Source organism: Apostichopus japonicus, chromosome 3, assembly GCF_037975245.1.
Source record: "Apostichopus japonicus isolate 1M-3 chromosome 3, ASM3797524v1, whole genome shotgun sequence".
Lineage (NCBI taxonomy): Eukaryota > Metazoa > Echinodermata > Holothuroidea > Aspidochirotida > Stichopodidae > Apostichopus > Apostichopus japonicus.
The window spans coordinates 22546531-22564201 of NC_092563.1; the positions used below are offsets into that span (position 1 = coordinate 22546531).

At 35.6% G+C, this 17671-nt stretch overlaps 1 protein-coding gene and 1 long non-coding RNA gene across 2 annotated transcripts in view; one reads left to right on the top strand and one right to left on the bottom strand.

Moving 5' to 3' along the window:
* LOC139965482 (sorting nexin-21-like) lies at nucleotides 1-16158 on the top strand. Its single transcript, XM_071967888.1, has 4 exons — nucleotides 1-149; nucleotides 2431-3165; nucleotides 6702-6835; nucleotides 9068-16158. The coding sequence occupies exons 2-4, from the start codon at nucleotides 2877-2879 to the stop codon at nucleotides 9743-9745; spliced, it is 1101 nt and encodes a 366-aa protein (XP_071823989.1). The 5' UTR covers nucleotides 1-149; nucleotides 2431-2876; the 3' UTR covers nucleotides 9746-16158.
* LOC139965498 (uncharacterized) overlaps nucleotides 6842-17671 on the bottom strand; it is a 22049-nt gene continuing 11219 nt past the window's right edge. Inside the window, exon 4 of the long non-coding RNA XR_011792268.1 lies at nucleotides 6842-8240. This is a non-coding gene — a long non-coding RNA (uncharacterized lncRNA). The remainder of the gene's footprint in view (nucleotides 8241-17671) is intronic.

Consider the following 17671-nt stretch of genomic DNA (forward strand, 5'->3'; position numbering starts at 1 on the left):
TAGCTGCCATATACATATCTCACACTAACAACGCTAAATGCAATGTGTTACCTTGGGGTGGAATATAACATGTCCCGGCGCGGCCCTAGTACTGTACTAATACTAGGTCTAGACATGTAGAAGCCTTCGCAGTCGGTCGGGAAAGGAAGGTAGGATAAGTGAGGAATCCTCTTTATGTGTTTTTCTGTATGACAACTTTAATTGTAAAATTCAACTTCACAAGCCGGCTTCCATTGCTGGCTAGGTCAATGTTCATGTCATTCAGAAACGTATCTGCTTAGCGTTACGTTAGGTTTTGCAGTAGGCCTAGGCTCTATATTTACCATAGGCTATACAGGCCTTCGGCTAACATACATAAATAGAGTTGGACATGAGACTAGCTGCTTAGAGTTAGACGTAGGCTAAGCAAAGCATTATGGTTGGCACATCTCTGTAAGTTACCCCACAGGCTTTCCTCAACTATATAACTTTAACAGTTGATACTACACCTAACCATCGACCAACTTCACTAAACAGAACCAGCGGGAGTGACAAGACACATGCATACACGTTATAGTATTAATACAGTAGTTGTCGGGCTCATGCACAGGAGAGGTATAATGAATTTATTAGACCATGGGTACTTATAAACAACATTATTCCAATTCTTAACAAATAAAAATAACATAAGAAGTATTCTAGCATTTTCTGTTTGTAAGAGTAGACCCATTGATGATTGAATAAGAACTACAGTGTTGTACAATGGAAACGAAGGTGACATTAAGTCACAAGAATGACTACTAAAAAGGTTAAAATCATTACATAGGAAGCTCATTATATAGAATAGCAGAAAGCTGCCTGCAGTGCTACAGGCCTAACATAGGGAAACGTATTGTTCCATGCCATGTGTAGCATTATATTCCCCATATAGAGATATCGCCATGTATACACACCTGACAATCACACAGTCACATTCTCGATGAAAGGGGACTGGGGTTGAGAGTGGATCAGGCGTTCATTTTTGGTACCCAGGTTCCTTCTTGGGTGACTGTTAGTAAGAAGTACTATAAAGTTCCAAGTGCAGACAGTACTGTCACAGAAGTAACTTACAGGCAGGTACTTATCAGTTCTGAATTCTGGCTCAGCCCACATTGCAAACACCAGCTTGGTAAACTGCGACTAACGCATCTCGATGGCCACACTTTTATCAGTCATAGGATAAAGGTCTTAATTTTATGCTTAGGATGCATAGGCCTATTTTATACTTAGTGTAACAACTGAGTCATCCATATAAGCTGGGTCATGCTTAGGAATTGAACTTCATTTATTTGATGTACTTGAACTGTAATATGATCACTTGTATGTCTACATCTCATTTGCAATTTAATGTATTTTTGTGTGTGTCTGTTCCTATATTTGTGAATGTAAGTTTTATCAAAGTCATGCACTCACAGAAAACTTCCAATTAGGCCAGTTATATATTAGCTATGATGCAGTGTTATGGGAATGATTCTAAAAGTTCCTTAGAACTCTCATTGTTAAAGGTCAAGTGTAAGTGGTTGTCAACCAATCATTTGATTAAGTCTTTTCCTGGGTTTTTCATTCTTTGGAGCAATTTTCTGCAAGAATGATATCTTGTGATTTGTGAATGTCATCTTCACAATGCCCAAAAAAATTGCAAGCATGGTAAAACCAACAAACTCTGGTACTGTACTTTAGTAATCTTCTTCGTTAGTTCTTTCACATGACTATATATAGGTTCAGCAAATATTTAAAACAAGATGTGGTCAAGCGTGAGAATATCTCGCCTTCCATTCAATCTCTTTTGATACCAAAATCATATTGTACTGTTCATGACTGAACTTTGGTCCTTTAAACTGTGCACTGCATTTAGTCCTTGTACCTTTAAAAAAAAATATATGAATAGAGTTCTTTGTACAAACTGTACAATTTCTTTAACAGCAGATCAAATGATCCAGTGACTCTGATGGTCAATGACTTTTGGTCTTACGTATCTTACAGAACTTGAAAAGAACTTGGCATTTCTGATACAACAAAAATCTTAGCAAAAATACCAAGTTGTGGAAATAAGCAATGAAGTTGGTTCCTTACAGTGTGCTTCTTCAAGGCTCTAGACAATGCTGTCTGCTATTCCTTCATTAATCAATTGCTATATGGGGGGTGGGGGGGGAGAGGGGATACATGGGGAGGGGAAACTGTGGTGTTGGTGGTAGTAGTTATCTTCCAATCAGTTCATTGTGCATTTTTAGTGTCCAATATAATAAATACAGGATACTTTCTCCTAGCTTGATTTGAACACCAGTTGGTAAATTATACCAATTATAAGCGGCTTCCTTACTGGCAACTTTCCCTTTAATATGAAATATCTTTAAATAAATAATCTAGAAAGACATCATTATTCTCTTTTCATTGTCTATTTTCTCATTTCAGATTGCACTTGGTATTACTGTAGCATTAGGCACAGGTTAGCCTGAATTATTTATGTACTACTACATAGTCTTTGGCGAAGTCCTGCTAAATTTTAGCATTACCTCCAACAGAATGAGGAAGATGGACACAAGAACTCATTTTACTCACGGTTATTAACCAAATCAGATTGTTCAGAAATATTCATTCTAATAGCACAATCTGCTAGACATTGCTGCACACACTAGTTGAGTTCTGTACACACATCAGAGTGATGTCCTATACCCATCCATATCATGCAAAATCAGATTTTTACATCTTGTTGATATAAGGTCCTTTTGTGGACATAAAACTCTTTTAGTAGAAAGAAAGTCAAGACTAGAGAAACTAGAGAGAGCACAACATATCTGTCTCTCCTCCTGGAGGAAATACTTGCGACGTAGGAGGAGAGAGGAGACAGGAAAGAAAGTATGACCGCTCCGGGAAAGTTGAAGAAGTTACCCTGCACCATTAGTATAAATGATCCTGTCAGCTCATCGTCGGAGAGTGAGCTGGTGGAAGACGATGATGAGCTCGGGGTCAACTTCAGCGGTCAACTGACCTTTAACGATGGTCTCGGCTTGGATGGCATGGGCATCCCAGGTGACAGTGATTTGGGTGATGATGAAGGCGATGATGGTTTAAATGATGATGATGATGATGGTGATGGTGATGATGACACCGGGTCTCAGGGTGCTTCCTTTTCTTCTCTTCCCTCAGGTAGAGTAAATGCCTATTTTTATGAAATTTGAATTATAAACCATGTTAGGTACAATTGTACCAATTTATGGGTTTGCTGAGATGGGTAGTCATAGAGTTAATAGGTGAATTCCATCAGTGAGTGTTATTTAGGTAACTTACAGATTGAATTTATACAGCCATGTTAATATATGAAATTTAAAACCAGTATAAAATGACAGTGAAGTTTGCTTTTCGAGATTTGTAAGTCCATTTTGGTACTGCTCACATTGGAAGAGAGATTTTTGGTCCCTTTTCCCTAATAAATCCTATTTCTTCATGACAGTAATTGTTAGATTTTAGCTGAATTCAATTGTCATAAAAAAATGACCATTTTGAATTACCCAACAGAATCATTAAAGTTACGTGTTTAATACATGGGGTTGGACACCAGTGTTTATCTGTTTTCCCCAAACATACCCAGTAAAACTGTACAGTAGCATCAGTACTTATTACCAGGAAATCCCTAAAACAAGGCTAACACATTTGTTGTGCAAAGTATAGACCTGCTACACCAGCTGTCATAAATGGAGAAACAGTGTCATGGTTTCAAAACTTTTCAGGATGACGTAAGGCACAATATTAATTTTGATATGTTGTAGGCCCTTAAGAATAAATATTTTTTTTGGTGAAAAAGGGTGATCTTTATGTCAAAATTTAAAACTGTTAGAGATTGTTTACCACAAACAAGACTTTTCTGGCGAAGCCTACTGTTATAATGCTGAGACCTGTGCTATTGCTTCCTGTCTTTGGTTTTCTCAAAACCGCAACAGTTTTATTGGTTAATTCACATCCCTTTATGTCTCACTAAAAAGCCTGTACAAATCAAAGTCATCATTTCATTCAGGTTTTTAAAATTCTGAAAACCTTGTAAATACTTCAGATAATTCAGAATGTCAAACTTGGGTGAACCTGACACTTGTTTATGTTAGTTGTTCCTCCTCATTAAGTTAAAAAAAAACTTTGTGAACTTTTAAACATGACTTGTTCTCATATATGTAAAATGTGGCAAGGAATTAATAAATCTCAAGTCTGTATTCTTAGTTTTAGGCCTACAGGGATTTTTAATGATTGCATAGTTGATTGTGTTGCAAGTTTTGTTTCCGCTTGATATAACTTCACACACCTACTGTAGGGTAAGCTTGAAACTGAAAATGGCTTACTGTGCTAAACCTCAGTTGTAGATATAAATAGTTCAGACGTCAATGAGGAAAAGTTGTTATCCATTTTCTGTGTGTGTGTGCGTGTTTGTTTTTGTGTTAACAATTTGTTCGCACTGCTGACATTATCAATAATACCAATCTCCGAAATCTTTGTAAAAGCATCACAGTTTGTCCAGAAAAGTGTAATTTGTGTAAACATTTGGGTGTGTATCAATTTATATTATGATCTGTATATCAATCTAACAAGCAGAATTTTTTTGCATTGTCTGCATTACATTTTGACTCAGATTTTTGCTGAGTATACTAAAATATTAGTTTCCATTACCACTTACTGTAATGAACTGCCATTGTACTTCATACAGGCTTCCTTCCAAAACAAATTTGCTGAGACACACACTTCAGCAATTTCCTACAGTTACACACAGTGGCACGACCTGGCACTGTTTTCTTTGTACAAACCAATCATAATAATCTACAGTACAGTGCGTATGGCAGACTATTCCATTACAATGTGTTAGTACTCCACATTGTCCTTTGGTAGAAGGTTGAAAGTTAGGATATCCTGTCGGAACTTTGGTAAAGGATCAAAAGTTCATCACAAGTTGGTAACCATTCAAAGTGGACTGTTTGAACAACAAGCAGAGTGTTTTGATAACAGGAGAATAAAACAACTAAGGACATTTCTGGAATTATTCGGGACTTAATAATCAGTTGGAGTTTTTGTTTACTTGGACCTGAGATTGATCCAGGACGCATATTTTGCACAGTGTTGTATTTTTTTTGTGATCGATTGATTGATGCCAGGCTATGACTACTTTACTGACTGTATCAACTGGCAGCTTGGAGCCTCTAAAGAATAAGAAATGTACATATGTGTAAATTTAATGGTATCAGATAGTGTATTAACCTATATGTGTAACTTTGCTTCCTGGACATTGTTTTCTTTCAACTTTGAGCTAGGTTAAGTAACCATGTAGTTTAAGTGTTAAGTGTGACTCTACACTTTGTTCCATATATATAAACACACAATATACATATATACTTAGTTAACTAGTTTCATATGTACAGTAGGCTATTCCTGTACCTATTCCTGTATCTAATGTTCAGAACTAACATTATTATTACTAATATTATTATACTCAGTACATTTCACACCTTTGTATGCCAAATTTGCCAATGAGGCTGTATACAGTAGGACTACAGTAGATTGATATTCATATATTTTGTAAAAAACAGGTGATCAGCTATGAATACCACATCAGTTAATTACAAAAAGATGTGAGCGCTTTTGGAAGTCACTAATAAGTAATAACCTCTGGTCATGTCATTTGGTTGAATTTAGTAAACTGTTTCACTGAATTGGCTGTGTAAAGCGATGTCTCTCCTAGAGAATTGCCTATTTTAGCCACGAGTATATTTACAAAATGCCAACTACCTGTGCTTAAAAAACATTGTTGGGTACAGTAGCTGTATGTTGTAAACTTATATACATTATATCATTACATGCACAGTAACTTTTGTTAATGTTTGTTACTCTGACTTTGAATTAATTAGAACATAGGTTCAATCATTCCCAGACTGTACCTTAGTTCTTTACACACATTATGTACAGAAATGAATGGTAATCCATGAATTGTAAACAATATGCATAACTTTAGATATATATTTATTAGCTGATGAATCATTGTTTTCCTTGATGAAAGGACGGAACCGTCAACACAAACATTCCAATGAAGAAAGGAAACAAAGAGAAAAACACTTCTAAAACATATTTGATTCTGACACCTAACAGTTTCTGTGTTCTTCACAATATTTTATTTATTTTATTTTTGATTATTTTTGATTAAATTATATATCATTTTAGTACAAACAAACAAGACAATCAACATGTATCATCTTGCTTTGTAAACACAAAAATAAATTCAAATACATATAACAATTGGAAAGTATATCTTTTAGTAATGTTCAATGTTAATCCACAAAAAGTTTTCCCAAGGCTCCCAATATCGTTCCCAATCATTTTTCAAATATGCATTTCTGTAAGCTAAAGTAACCTTTCAAAAAGTCCAAGAACCCCAAAATGGATGGAATTTGTGTTTTCTGTTTACAATTAAAAGTATAAAAGTGTTCTTCACAATTGGTAGCTCTTTCGTTTCCTGGTTTAGTAATGAATAATTGTTTTTTCAGTATTGAAGGTGATTTCAAACAAGGTCAGGAAATAATGACATCTCCTTTTTATATTCTCAGCAAGTACATCTTAAACACTATGGCATATATGTGTTTATACAGATTGTTTGCACCTTGTCATAGATTTTATGGATGAATTTTCATCAGTTTGTTTTCTTGTATCATCAGGGAGAAATTTCAAGATATATGGAGTTTCAGAGCTCTGCCCGTACGGGGATGAGGAAAAGACGCTCTCCTCCAGTAAACCGGCATTCTCTGTGACCTCAGCCAAGACAATGAAGGATGGCCACAAGAAATTTGTTGTAAGTGTCATTTCCTTATGTGAAATACAGTGCTCAGTGAGGTGGATATGAATTGGGGGAAGGGTGTGGTTAGGGGAGGGTAAATTCTAAAATGGAAGGACCTCGTTTGGCCCAGAAGAGTGGGCTCGTTCTTCCCTGACTGAAAGTAAAAAATGTCCTGACTGAAGGCAGTTCTGACAGATGATATTGGTGGGCCTTGAACCTCCTTCCCTCCCCCTACCCCCTTCTGCATACTGGAGAATAAACTATTCACTGTCAGAATATTGATCAAAACTTAGAAAATCATTCCAAGCTGCTTCATCATGCCGTTAGGCACTGTGTGTTTATCACTCTGTTACTGCAGCTGGGATTTCAATTGGGTCAATCACCTGCACTGGAATTTCTGTGTTCATCACAAGAAATGAAATTGCAATTAGGAAGTGAACACATCCTCTGCTCCTGTAGAATTTTTGTTTTATGGTATCGTTGGTTTCCCATTGTACGGTTTATAAGGTCTAAATTGTGTCTATTAAAGGCAATGCTGTTCACAAACTTCCTCCAAAAGCCAGTCTAATACCAACATGTTGCTCAGGTCAAAAGACTATAATATTTAGCAAGTTTATAATACAGTATGGACTGATGGTTTGTTTAATTGTCAGTATTCTTTATGATATAAACCTCATAAAAGAAGACTTATTTTATCATCAGTAGTCATATTTCTTTACCAAAGATTAAGAAAAATGAAGGCAATTTTGAGATCCTTTTTGCATACGACGATATGCAAACAATTCTGGCTACAATTTTATTTACGATTGGAACACGTTCACCAACTTTATATGCCAGATCTTCATGTGGGAATAAAATTTAGGGATAAAGTAGCTAAATTATGAATGTCAGTCTGGTATTGAGAAACACTTCTTGAAGGTTGGGTCAGATGTTTTGAAAAAGGTCCTGATAACAACAGTTCCAAGCAAATTGTATCAAAAGAAATCCGAGCACAGAACGAACGTTCTAGACACTTTTCTACTGGTAGAATGAGGTCATTGGCCGGAGGGTCTAGCCATAGAAGGCCCACAGTGTTAAGGTTACCAGTTTACTTTATACACGGTAGAATGACAGTGCTGAGATTGTGAGGAGACAGGTAGGCATGTCATTCGTAAATATCTAAAACCGGTAAGTCTTGGAATTTGGTGATCTAGCTTAGGTGTTCAGATACACGTACATATTAAGACTGTTCTTCATGATACGAAATGAACACTTGATCACACGCTAATAAACTACATTGTTTTAAGCAAGCGTATCAGGTGTAATCATTTAAAAAAATTAAATAAAGAAAACTCCTCCAGTACATGGAATGTTCTTATATACCCGGCATCATCTTGTTCGTTACTCTAGGTATGCTTGCCGAAAGATATCATTCAGTCAGCTGTTGCCAGATGCATTCATTAAAGAAAAACCAATTAAAATGAAGTATAGAAAATGCATATCTTCATAACAAAGCACGTAATATATGCATATGATTTTCCCTTACTCTGATGAATACAGAAAATATCCAGAATATGCTTTCAATTTAATGGGGGGGAGTTGAAGTCTCAATTTGAGAAACTTTAAATGTAAGATAATAGTTTTTGGTTTGAAAAGTGGAATGTACAGTAATTAAAGAGTACAGTATATAAAGCTCAATAAATTTTTGGTCAGTTCAATTATCTGTAGTTTAAAGAGCCCCTTTTTAAATTTCAACATTTACTTTTTAAGGTAAAATAACCAATTCCTAATATACCTTGTTAATTTCCGTGACATGCAGTGTGATGCAATGTGACCTTTCATTGTTCTCTGCCCAACATAGTCAGTTGAAGGGAAGTATTAAATGGTTGAATCGACTGAGTCATCTGCAAACTGTAGTTCCTGTTGAGTATCATTTTCAGTTTAACTGTTTTTTGCTTTGGAGAGCAACTACAAATCCACCCTAGGGTAGATGACATTATCTTTAACTAAAGTTTGCTAATTACTGTATGGATATTTTTCACCATTCCTTTTTTTCCAACCAATTTCTCAACCCAAGAAATAGCAGATCCTTCGATGCCACATTTAATAAAAAGTGTTGCCGTTATGAAATTCAAATCCCACCGTTGCAATAAGGTTGATAAATTGGTGATATCACCTATCCTCTGTCCATGCATTTGTCTTACAGTTGTACACCATCGCCATTAACCACATATCACCAATCCTCTGTCCATGCATTTGTTCTTACAGTTGTACACCATTGCCATCAATCGTAACATTGGATCTGACACCTCCCAGGCAACGATCGAAAAGCGATACTCAGACTTCCTGGATCTCCACAAGCAACTCACCAAGCTATTTCCTCAAGTAATGGAGCACATCTATTTCCCGCGGAAAGCCTTCACCGGTAACTTTCGTCATCAGTTTATCGCAGAGCGCAGTCGTGCCTTTGAACAGTACCTCAGCCACATCTACACGAGCGAGGATATAAGACTGTCCATGCCGTACCAAGACTTCTTCTATGCAACGGACATCCGTAGAGCTTACAAGTTCATGTCCGAGGGTAAATTCCAAGAGGCTATACCGCTACTCCAAAATGCTTCCCATTTACAAGCCAAACTTTTGGGCGAAGAGTACCCGGACACGGTCGTCACCTTCTGCGCTCTAGTCGTAGCGTACATGTCGATAGAAGAAGGAGAGGCCCATGCATTGGGTTATGCCGAAGCAGCGTTCAGGATCATCCGGGAAGCGCAGACCAGCCCTTTTAAGATCCCGCTGATCCAAACATTGATCGGGGTGAGGTGGCGACTTAATAAAGAGAAGAGGGATCTAGAGACATTGCTAGCCACCTATGTGCGGCCAGGAATAGGCCCTGTAGATATGCCGACATTGGAGGACCTTGTCATGCAGAGTCTATCGCATGTATGAGAAGCTATATGTTATAATAGAATGGGCAGGCTTGTCACGGCATAGAAAGATGGGAAAAAACCATTCAGATTATTTGAAATGGGGTTCGTTAATTTTTTCTAACAGGAACAGGTTCTTGGCAGTTTCAATCTTGTTTTTTTTTCAAAACAAAATTTTTAATGTTTTTTAAAATTGTTTTTAATTTTGATAGTGGACAAAAACAATGGGGAATGATTCCAATGTTGTGCATGTAATACTAATATAGAGAGGTAATATTGTCCCTTCATAATCAATGCCTGATGCGACGTGCTTGAAAGGACAGTTCATAGGATTTTTCATATTTAGCTGATGAAATTTGGCAAAGTGATCTATTAAGCATCTGGCAAATGCTGCATTGAATTCCTTTGTAATCTTTTTCTTGTTGCTGTTGTTGTTGAAATAACAACATCTGAAGTTGACATGTTTTGTACCAAAAGTGAACTTGAAGCAAACAGGTCTGATGGTAAAGATGTATGTACTCAAGGATATGAATTGATGGTCGCCATTTTTAAAGTTGACAGGTTATGTTCTAGGTCAATTTAAATCCTAGCAGATGGGGTAAGAAGACACTTCATCAATCTAAATATATAAGGAAGGAGAGAAAAGTAGCTATGGAACAAGAATCAACTATTGGAGAGTAAGGGCTTCTTTTTTAGATGACTGTGTAAGATAGGTATTAAGAGAAACATTTATTTGATACTATTGAACCCTTTAAATGAAGTGGAGCATGTCAGGTTTGCATTCATTATTAGTTACATTGTGTCATATCTTATGTCATAAATAGGTGGAATGGGGGGGGGGGAGGCTATCCATCCTATAACTAACACCCTCCCACCCCATCCCCTCCTCCCTCTTCTCAATATTTCAGTCTTAAGGGGGTTTTATGATATTAGAGCTTTGCATATATAATGTTAGAAATGTTTTTTTTTTTCATCAATTTGGGATTAATTCACTTATACTGAACCTGATGCCATATTTTTTGCCAGTTTCCCTTTTCCCTTTTTCTACTTTTTTGTCTTAGTCACAAAACTGTTTGTAATTGGAAGAAAACTTGGGTGGCGAATGTGACGACAAAATACTGCAAAATCAATACAATTCTCATATTTGGTGTTTTTTTGTGCAGATAAACAGTCAAAACATATCATCAGTTCCTTTTCATTTCTCATAGATTTGGAGAAAACAAAACTGTTTTCAAAGTGGTGCTATTTGGGTCGTGCAGTCCTTAAGTATATAGAATGTATATGTTAACATTTAACGAAAAAAGATGAAGGTTATATCTTTTTTCTTAACTTTTCGAAGTGAATGAAACTTCAGTTATTTTTCAGTGTTTTACCTAAACTACCTCTTAAAATATGTGCTGTAGATTCCATTTGCCCATGGCAAAGTAGAAAGACAAAACCCTCCCTTAAAATGCAACTCCTTAATTTATATGTCAACCTTTTGAATATGTGTGTAAAAACACATGTACCTGCTCAATGTAAAGAGCTTTATTCGATAAGAATTTATTTGGAATATAAACTTAAATCTATGGATTCTAGAATTGTATGAAAACCTGCACAATGGTAAATAGTATATTTTCCACATATGAATTTGTCTCTCTATTTGAATATATGTCATTAAAATAATTCTTAATAATTCATAAATGAAAGTTATGTTGTTTTTTTCTTAGTCTGGTCAATGTTTTAGTGTTGTCTATAAAGTCATGTTCCTGTTTTCCAGATTTTTCTTTGCACAAAGTTATCAGTTTTTACAAAGTGGTCATAATTTGGGTTATATTTATATATGGTTATGTTATGTTATGGTTATCAGTTTTTTACAAAGTGGTCATTATATTTAAATTTGATCCCAAAATAATTAACCACTTTATTATTTATTAATTAACCAATGCTCATTGTATTAACCTGTTTCTCTCATTCTCTCCTTCTTTGATATTTCTTTAATTTTGGTACTCAAACAAAAGAAGTGAAATATTGGTTTGTACCAAATCAACAATCTTATGAGACATATCTTTCAATCCTTCTAGGCCTAGTTTCTTCATTGTAGCTTAAAGATGTTATGTCGTCTCAGTGAAATCTAACGATATATTGTACGCTAGATTTTGTGTGATGTCACAGCTTTCCTCTTCTTAAGTTTGATTGAGAGCCGACCGTTGTTAAAATGTGGATTGTGAAAATCAAAAAGCAGCACAGTAACATTGAGAAGTAGTTACAAATACAACGTACGTTGAATATATGGTGTCTGGCAATGTCGTTTTTAGCAATATAAACTGCCTATTCCTCATCTTGAGTAGCAGTATTTCTGCCTATGTTTTTCCCCAATCTTAAGAAATGTCGCATACATGCAACACTTCTGTGCTATTTTCTTCAAAATTAGGTTTTGGCTACAAACATTGTTACTGATAATTTTTAATACCAGTTTAGAGTGTTGGAAGATTTTGAATCAGAAATTCAAGATTTCTTCGACTTGCTACATCTAGTTGCAGCATCGTTATCAATCTAAATGAAATGTGAGAAATGTTGCAAGAGAAAAAATTAAGTTACAATGATGCAAAAAATGGATTTTTTAATAGTGGGTAAAACTGCCACTTTACAACTTCAATTTCTTGCCATTAGTGAGATTAACCTATGCCTACCCCATGATATGATACAGTAACTGTCGTCCTTCAGGCATGATCACTTTCAATCTACGATTTTGGGAGTGGTTGAAAAGCGTTTTGGAAGCAATAACTACTTTTTAAATTTGGTTGCATCAGAAACTTTCCTTCCGTATATAAGCACATTGCAACCACCGTTTCTCTATGGCACTCTTTCTCTTTTATTATTCATCAAAATAGTTCTATAAATGTTTAAAATTATAGTATTTTAAATTTGACATTTTTGAGTCAAGTGTTTCTTGTACTTTTGGTAATACCTTGTTTTCCATGTTCTTTGTTGGTGGTATTTTCATCACTAATATTGATTTTTCAAATGCATGATCCTTTTTTTATTACTCTTTTTTTTTTCTGGAGATTTTCGAACAATTTGCTGTGTTTTAGCTTAATAAAATATTTTCAGTTACTTAATACAACTGTCTCTGCACTTTGTGGTGATCTAGTTTTGATTCTAATTGTCGGTATGCTTTGATACAAAGCTAAAAAGTTTTAACTATCTTGTTAATTTCCTACTAATTGCATTGTTTTTTTAATGCAAATATATTTATTGCTTGATAAAATATTTTCTACCACCAATATGCAGTTGACATGCTTTAATAACTGTGTTACAAATTTTGAAATTTTTGGTTCATTTGCATAATAAACTGCCTGAACTTCATTAATTAACTGCCGGAGTGTCATTAAGTGTGCCAGATTCAATGAATAATTATGGTACCATGTTCCCTGAGGTATGAGATGTTGAAATACCTGGGGAGGGGGGAGGGTTGGTGGTGTTATTTGACAAGTTATCATTGCATGATGTTTATTTTAAAAAATGTGCATCAATTGTCTTCTTTTTCTGACTTTCCTCACTGTGGAAATGTTATCTCATTTTTGTGTATTGTCATCAGTATTATGTATATATGGATCTTTGTTAATATAAGTTAACTGTGGTGGATCTCCAGTTTTAAAGTACTTTGACACAGTACTGTTTATGTTATCTATAATTTACAATTAATAAAAACTGCCAAGAAGCTCAAAAAAGCAACTCATTGGGTTTAAACTCGTACCGTACAATATGCCTAGATTAGTACTTGAACATGTGAGTGAAAGAAAGATTGGCTAACTGCAATGTAAGAAAGGACAAATGTGTTCTATTTATTATCTATATTTTAAATGCAGCATTTTATGTTGAATTCTGCAGGAATAATAACATGCCACAGAACACAATATATTAATTTGGAAGGAAAAATGCATCAGGAGGATGCAGGAGGGTGATTGTGAGAGGGGGTTGGGGGTGTAGAGGTCAATAGTCATGAGGTCATTGGTTAAAATCCAATCGTAGGAAAAGGGTTTCCTTTGCTCTTTCAAGGTTTAACTTTAAACAGAATGAGGGTCGCTGATTGTCAGGTGATCAGTCTAGATGATTCTGAAATTAATTAATGTTATGAGAACAGCTTTCTATCATACCATTGAAACAAGTAGATAGATACAAATGACATAGTGTTTGCCAGTGGTTCTCAATATATAAAGCAGGATCAAGTGTTAATATCCAATTATCAGTGCTGTTGTGTGAGTTTCCCTGCAATATTTGGTAGGTAATATGAAAATAAATAATGATATCGGTATGTTTCATCTCGTATCGGAGATTGGGTCGATGAGTCAAATCAATTAATCTAATAACGTACTCAATTAAATTAATTAAAGATTGCAAGGTCACAAATATCGAGGCTGACGTTTTGACCCTTGACTGTTATAATATACACTCTAACTTTTAACATTTTCTGAAATAATCATCACTAGCTATTCCCCTATTTGGGTAACGTATTATATGTTGCAGTTTTGTGTGTTATTCGACATACATGATGAAGTTTGACTGCTTACACTACACATGTTGTGATTATGACATGTATCCTTTGACAAAAGAGTAAATATAAGTAATTGGTTGAATTACCATTTTGAACAAGGTCTTTTTAGTGTAATATTCCAGAAGAAAATACAAAATATTCCTTTTTCACATATATGTAAAAATGAGTGTATAAATTGAAGAGATTTACATTCACTAGTTCTGTTGTCTGATTTATGTAAGCATGTATCCATTGTTTGGTGTTATGGTGAACTTACCAAAGAAATAGTTACAAACATCATTTTTTGCCTATTTTTAATTCTTTCTTATATACAAATACTGTTATTTCAAAATGTATATTCAAGAAGTTCTCTCTTTAATTAAGCATGTTTTTCGATTTGAAATGAAAGAATACTGTCATACTCCCTGGAGATTTTCTCCTCAACATTGTTCTTTCGGGACTCATGTTATCATTTCCCTAGTGCATTCACGACCTGTTACTTTCTGAGACCTAATATGTTACCCTATATGTCCTCCTTGTTGATTGATGATTAATACTCTAATACTGGTTTATATGATTACGATTGATTACACCCTGACTGAAAAAACATATCTATCAAAACTTCACATGACAGGGAGGATGTTTACTGTAATATTCCATCTTTAGTTTTAGCTAGCCCCTTTCCCAACCTACCAAAAAAACTTTGCAAGCCAGTTCTGGGGCTGGGCCCATAGTTTGGGAAGTGTTGGAGGACCTATCCCCATCCCATCCAACCCTTACCCCATCCCCTTCCAAAAATAAAAATAGGTGAATAACTCTTTCATCCATTTTTTGGAGTTGCTCTGTTCAAAAGCATTTGCATAGTATTTTACAGTTTTCCACTGTACTTTCCAGTGTGTAGAAATTGTGAATCATTGTTTTGAAACTTTTGTTTGTGATTGGTAAAGCTTAATTTTGTTTTCATGACTGACAAATAACAACCAATGCTAATGTTAAAGTGACATTTTCAGAGTCAATAAGTGCAAAGTCTTTTATCAATCACTTGTCTCATGTGTGAAAATCTTCTTTGTAGTTGTTGTCGTGAGGATTGTATTGTCTCATTTACAATAGTAGTTAATGTATTGATTAACTCATTGGTGGTTATGTAAACCAGATCATGTGATTTAAGTTATCTTTCACACATATTTTGGTATTTCAATTTCTTAAATTGGTTACCCACCTTAGCTGTTCCCACTACTTCAGCGTATATATTCTTTATAAAGACAATTCTGTCTTAGCACTTTAAGCCCCCAAATATGCTTGTAGGGAAAATGCTAACACATCACAATGAAAGTGTGTTGTAAAAAAGAAGTTCAAAAGTCCCTGTTTTTTGCACCGATTCTGAAATACTATTTCAGATGGGAAAACAGTTGAGATGGGAATGAGGACCATGGTAATTTATTGTACGATGGAGTATGTGTACTCCAGCCTTTCCTTTGTGGGTCATTTATATAACATCAAGTATGCATGTGGCGAGGATTGTCAGTCTTTGCAAGTTTACAAGTTTCTGGTCACAATATTCCACTAATCTGTTCCAGTATTCTTTATGATATGTCATTTGTTTATTCTATTTTTATCTATGTCTTTTGATATGTTTGCTTCATTTACAAACTTTTGCAATCATACAAATGTCTTTATGAACCTTGCTACACTGCCAGCTCAGTTTTATACTATTGTTTCCCTTTTTAGGGTGGTTAATATCTTTTTGCAATCATAATACTTACAGGCAGTGCATGTTTGATGTATGTTTTGGGTGTATGTGTTCTCACTGTTCTGCTATGCATATCTCTGATGATGGTATATGTTTTCCTATGTTCAAGTTGGTTTATCTGATGTTAATGATGACAGCTAAACAAAATACATTTGATGAAGTAAATTAATTAGTTGCTGACATTGTATATGTTGTTTTGAGTTGTCCGGGTAATTGCTTTACACTTTTCTTACCGGTTGTATGTATTTTGCCCTAATGTATGTTTCACCATGAAGGATATGAAAGCTTAATGTGTGTGCCACTATGCAGGATATGAAAGCCAAATGTGTGCCACCATGCAGGATATGAGAGCCAAATGTGTGTGCCACCATGCAGGATATGAAAGCTTAATGTGTGTGCCACCATGTAGGATATGAAAGATTAATGTGTGTGCCACCATGCAGGATATGAAAGCCTAATGTATGTGCCACCATGCAGGATATGAGAGCCAAATGTGTGTGCCACCATGCAGGATATGAAAGCTTAATGTGTGTGCCACTATGCAGGATATGAAAGCTTAATGTGTGTGCCACCATGCAGGATATAAAAGCCTATATGTGTGTTCCACCATGCCGGATATGAAACCCTAATGTATGTGCCACCATGGCATGCAGGATATGAAACCCTAATGTTTGTGCCACCATGCAGGATATGAAACAATGCTTAGTAGGTGCAGCCCACTGTTTTCATTGTAGCTAAAGGTCATTGGAGGTCAGCTGAGTTCAAAAGAGTTAAAACCCTGTAAAGGTAATATCTCAAGAAGGAAACTCAGCTGGATATCATGCTTTATGTGAATGCCCCATAGGTAGATCAAGCATGTTTTTGTGCAGGTCAAAGGTCGTTTAAGGACAGCAGAGGCCTAAATGTGAAAATCTTGTAAACAAGATCTCAAGACGGGAAACTTAAGATAATTCTCACTTGAAATCCTTCATAGTGTGTTAAAAAAGAGTTTTGTGTGTAGCAAAGGTCAAAGGCCATTTGAGTTCAACGGACTTCAAAGACCTCAAAAGGGAATCCCCATGTATATCTGATTCCTAATAAATTCACCTAATGATGCTTATTGAAGTGGTACATTTCTTTACTTTTCCCTTTTATGGTTCCTTGCTGGAACCAAGGAACATATGCAGTCAGGTGTGTGTGGGTGCGTTTGTTTTTCTATCTGACCGAGGACTTGAACAAAAGAATTTCAGGTCCTCAGTTGTGAATTCTAAAGAATCACAAAGTCCTCCGAAGAACTCTATTGTATGGGGTATTGTTAAGGTTAGGGTACGTGGATTGAACAAAGGAAAATATAATGGGGTGTTCGGTTGGAATGAAACACAAACATGCGTTTGCGTGTGTGTGTATGTGACGCCCTTGGCTCGTAAACATGATAACTCAAGAATGGCAAGTTGGATTGAAGTCATACTTGGTTCATAGATGCGCCATAGTGAGTAGATGAACCCTATTGATTTTGGTGCTCATCTAATGAATAATGAGGTCACGGGGTCAAATGTGAAATCTCCAAATGCTAATAACTCCGCAACCAAAAGTCAGAAGTTATTCATACTTGAATTTAATGTGTTGGTAGATAGTGGGTACACGGTAACATATTCAAGTTGATATTATGCATATTTATTAGGGGGCGGGCTGAAGTTGATTTT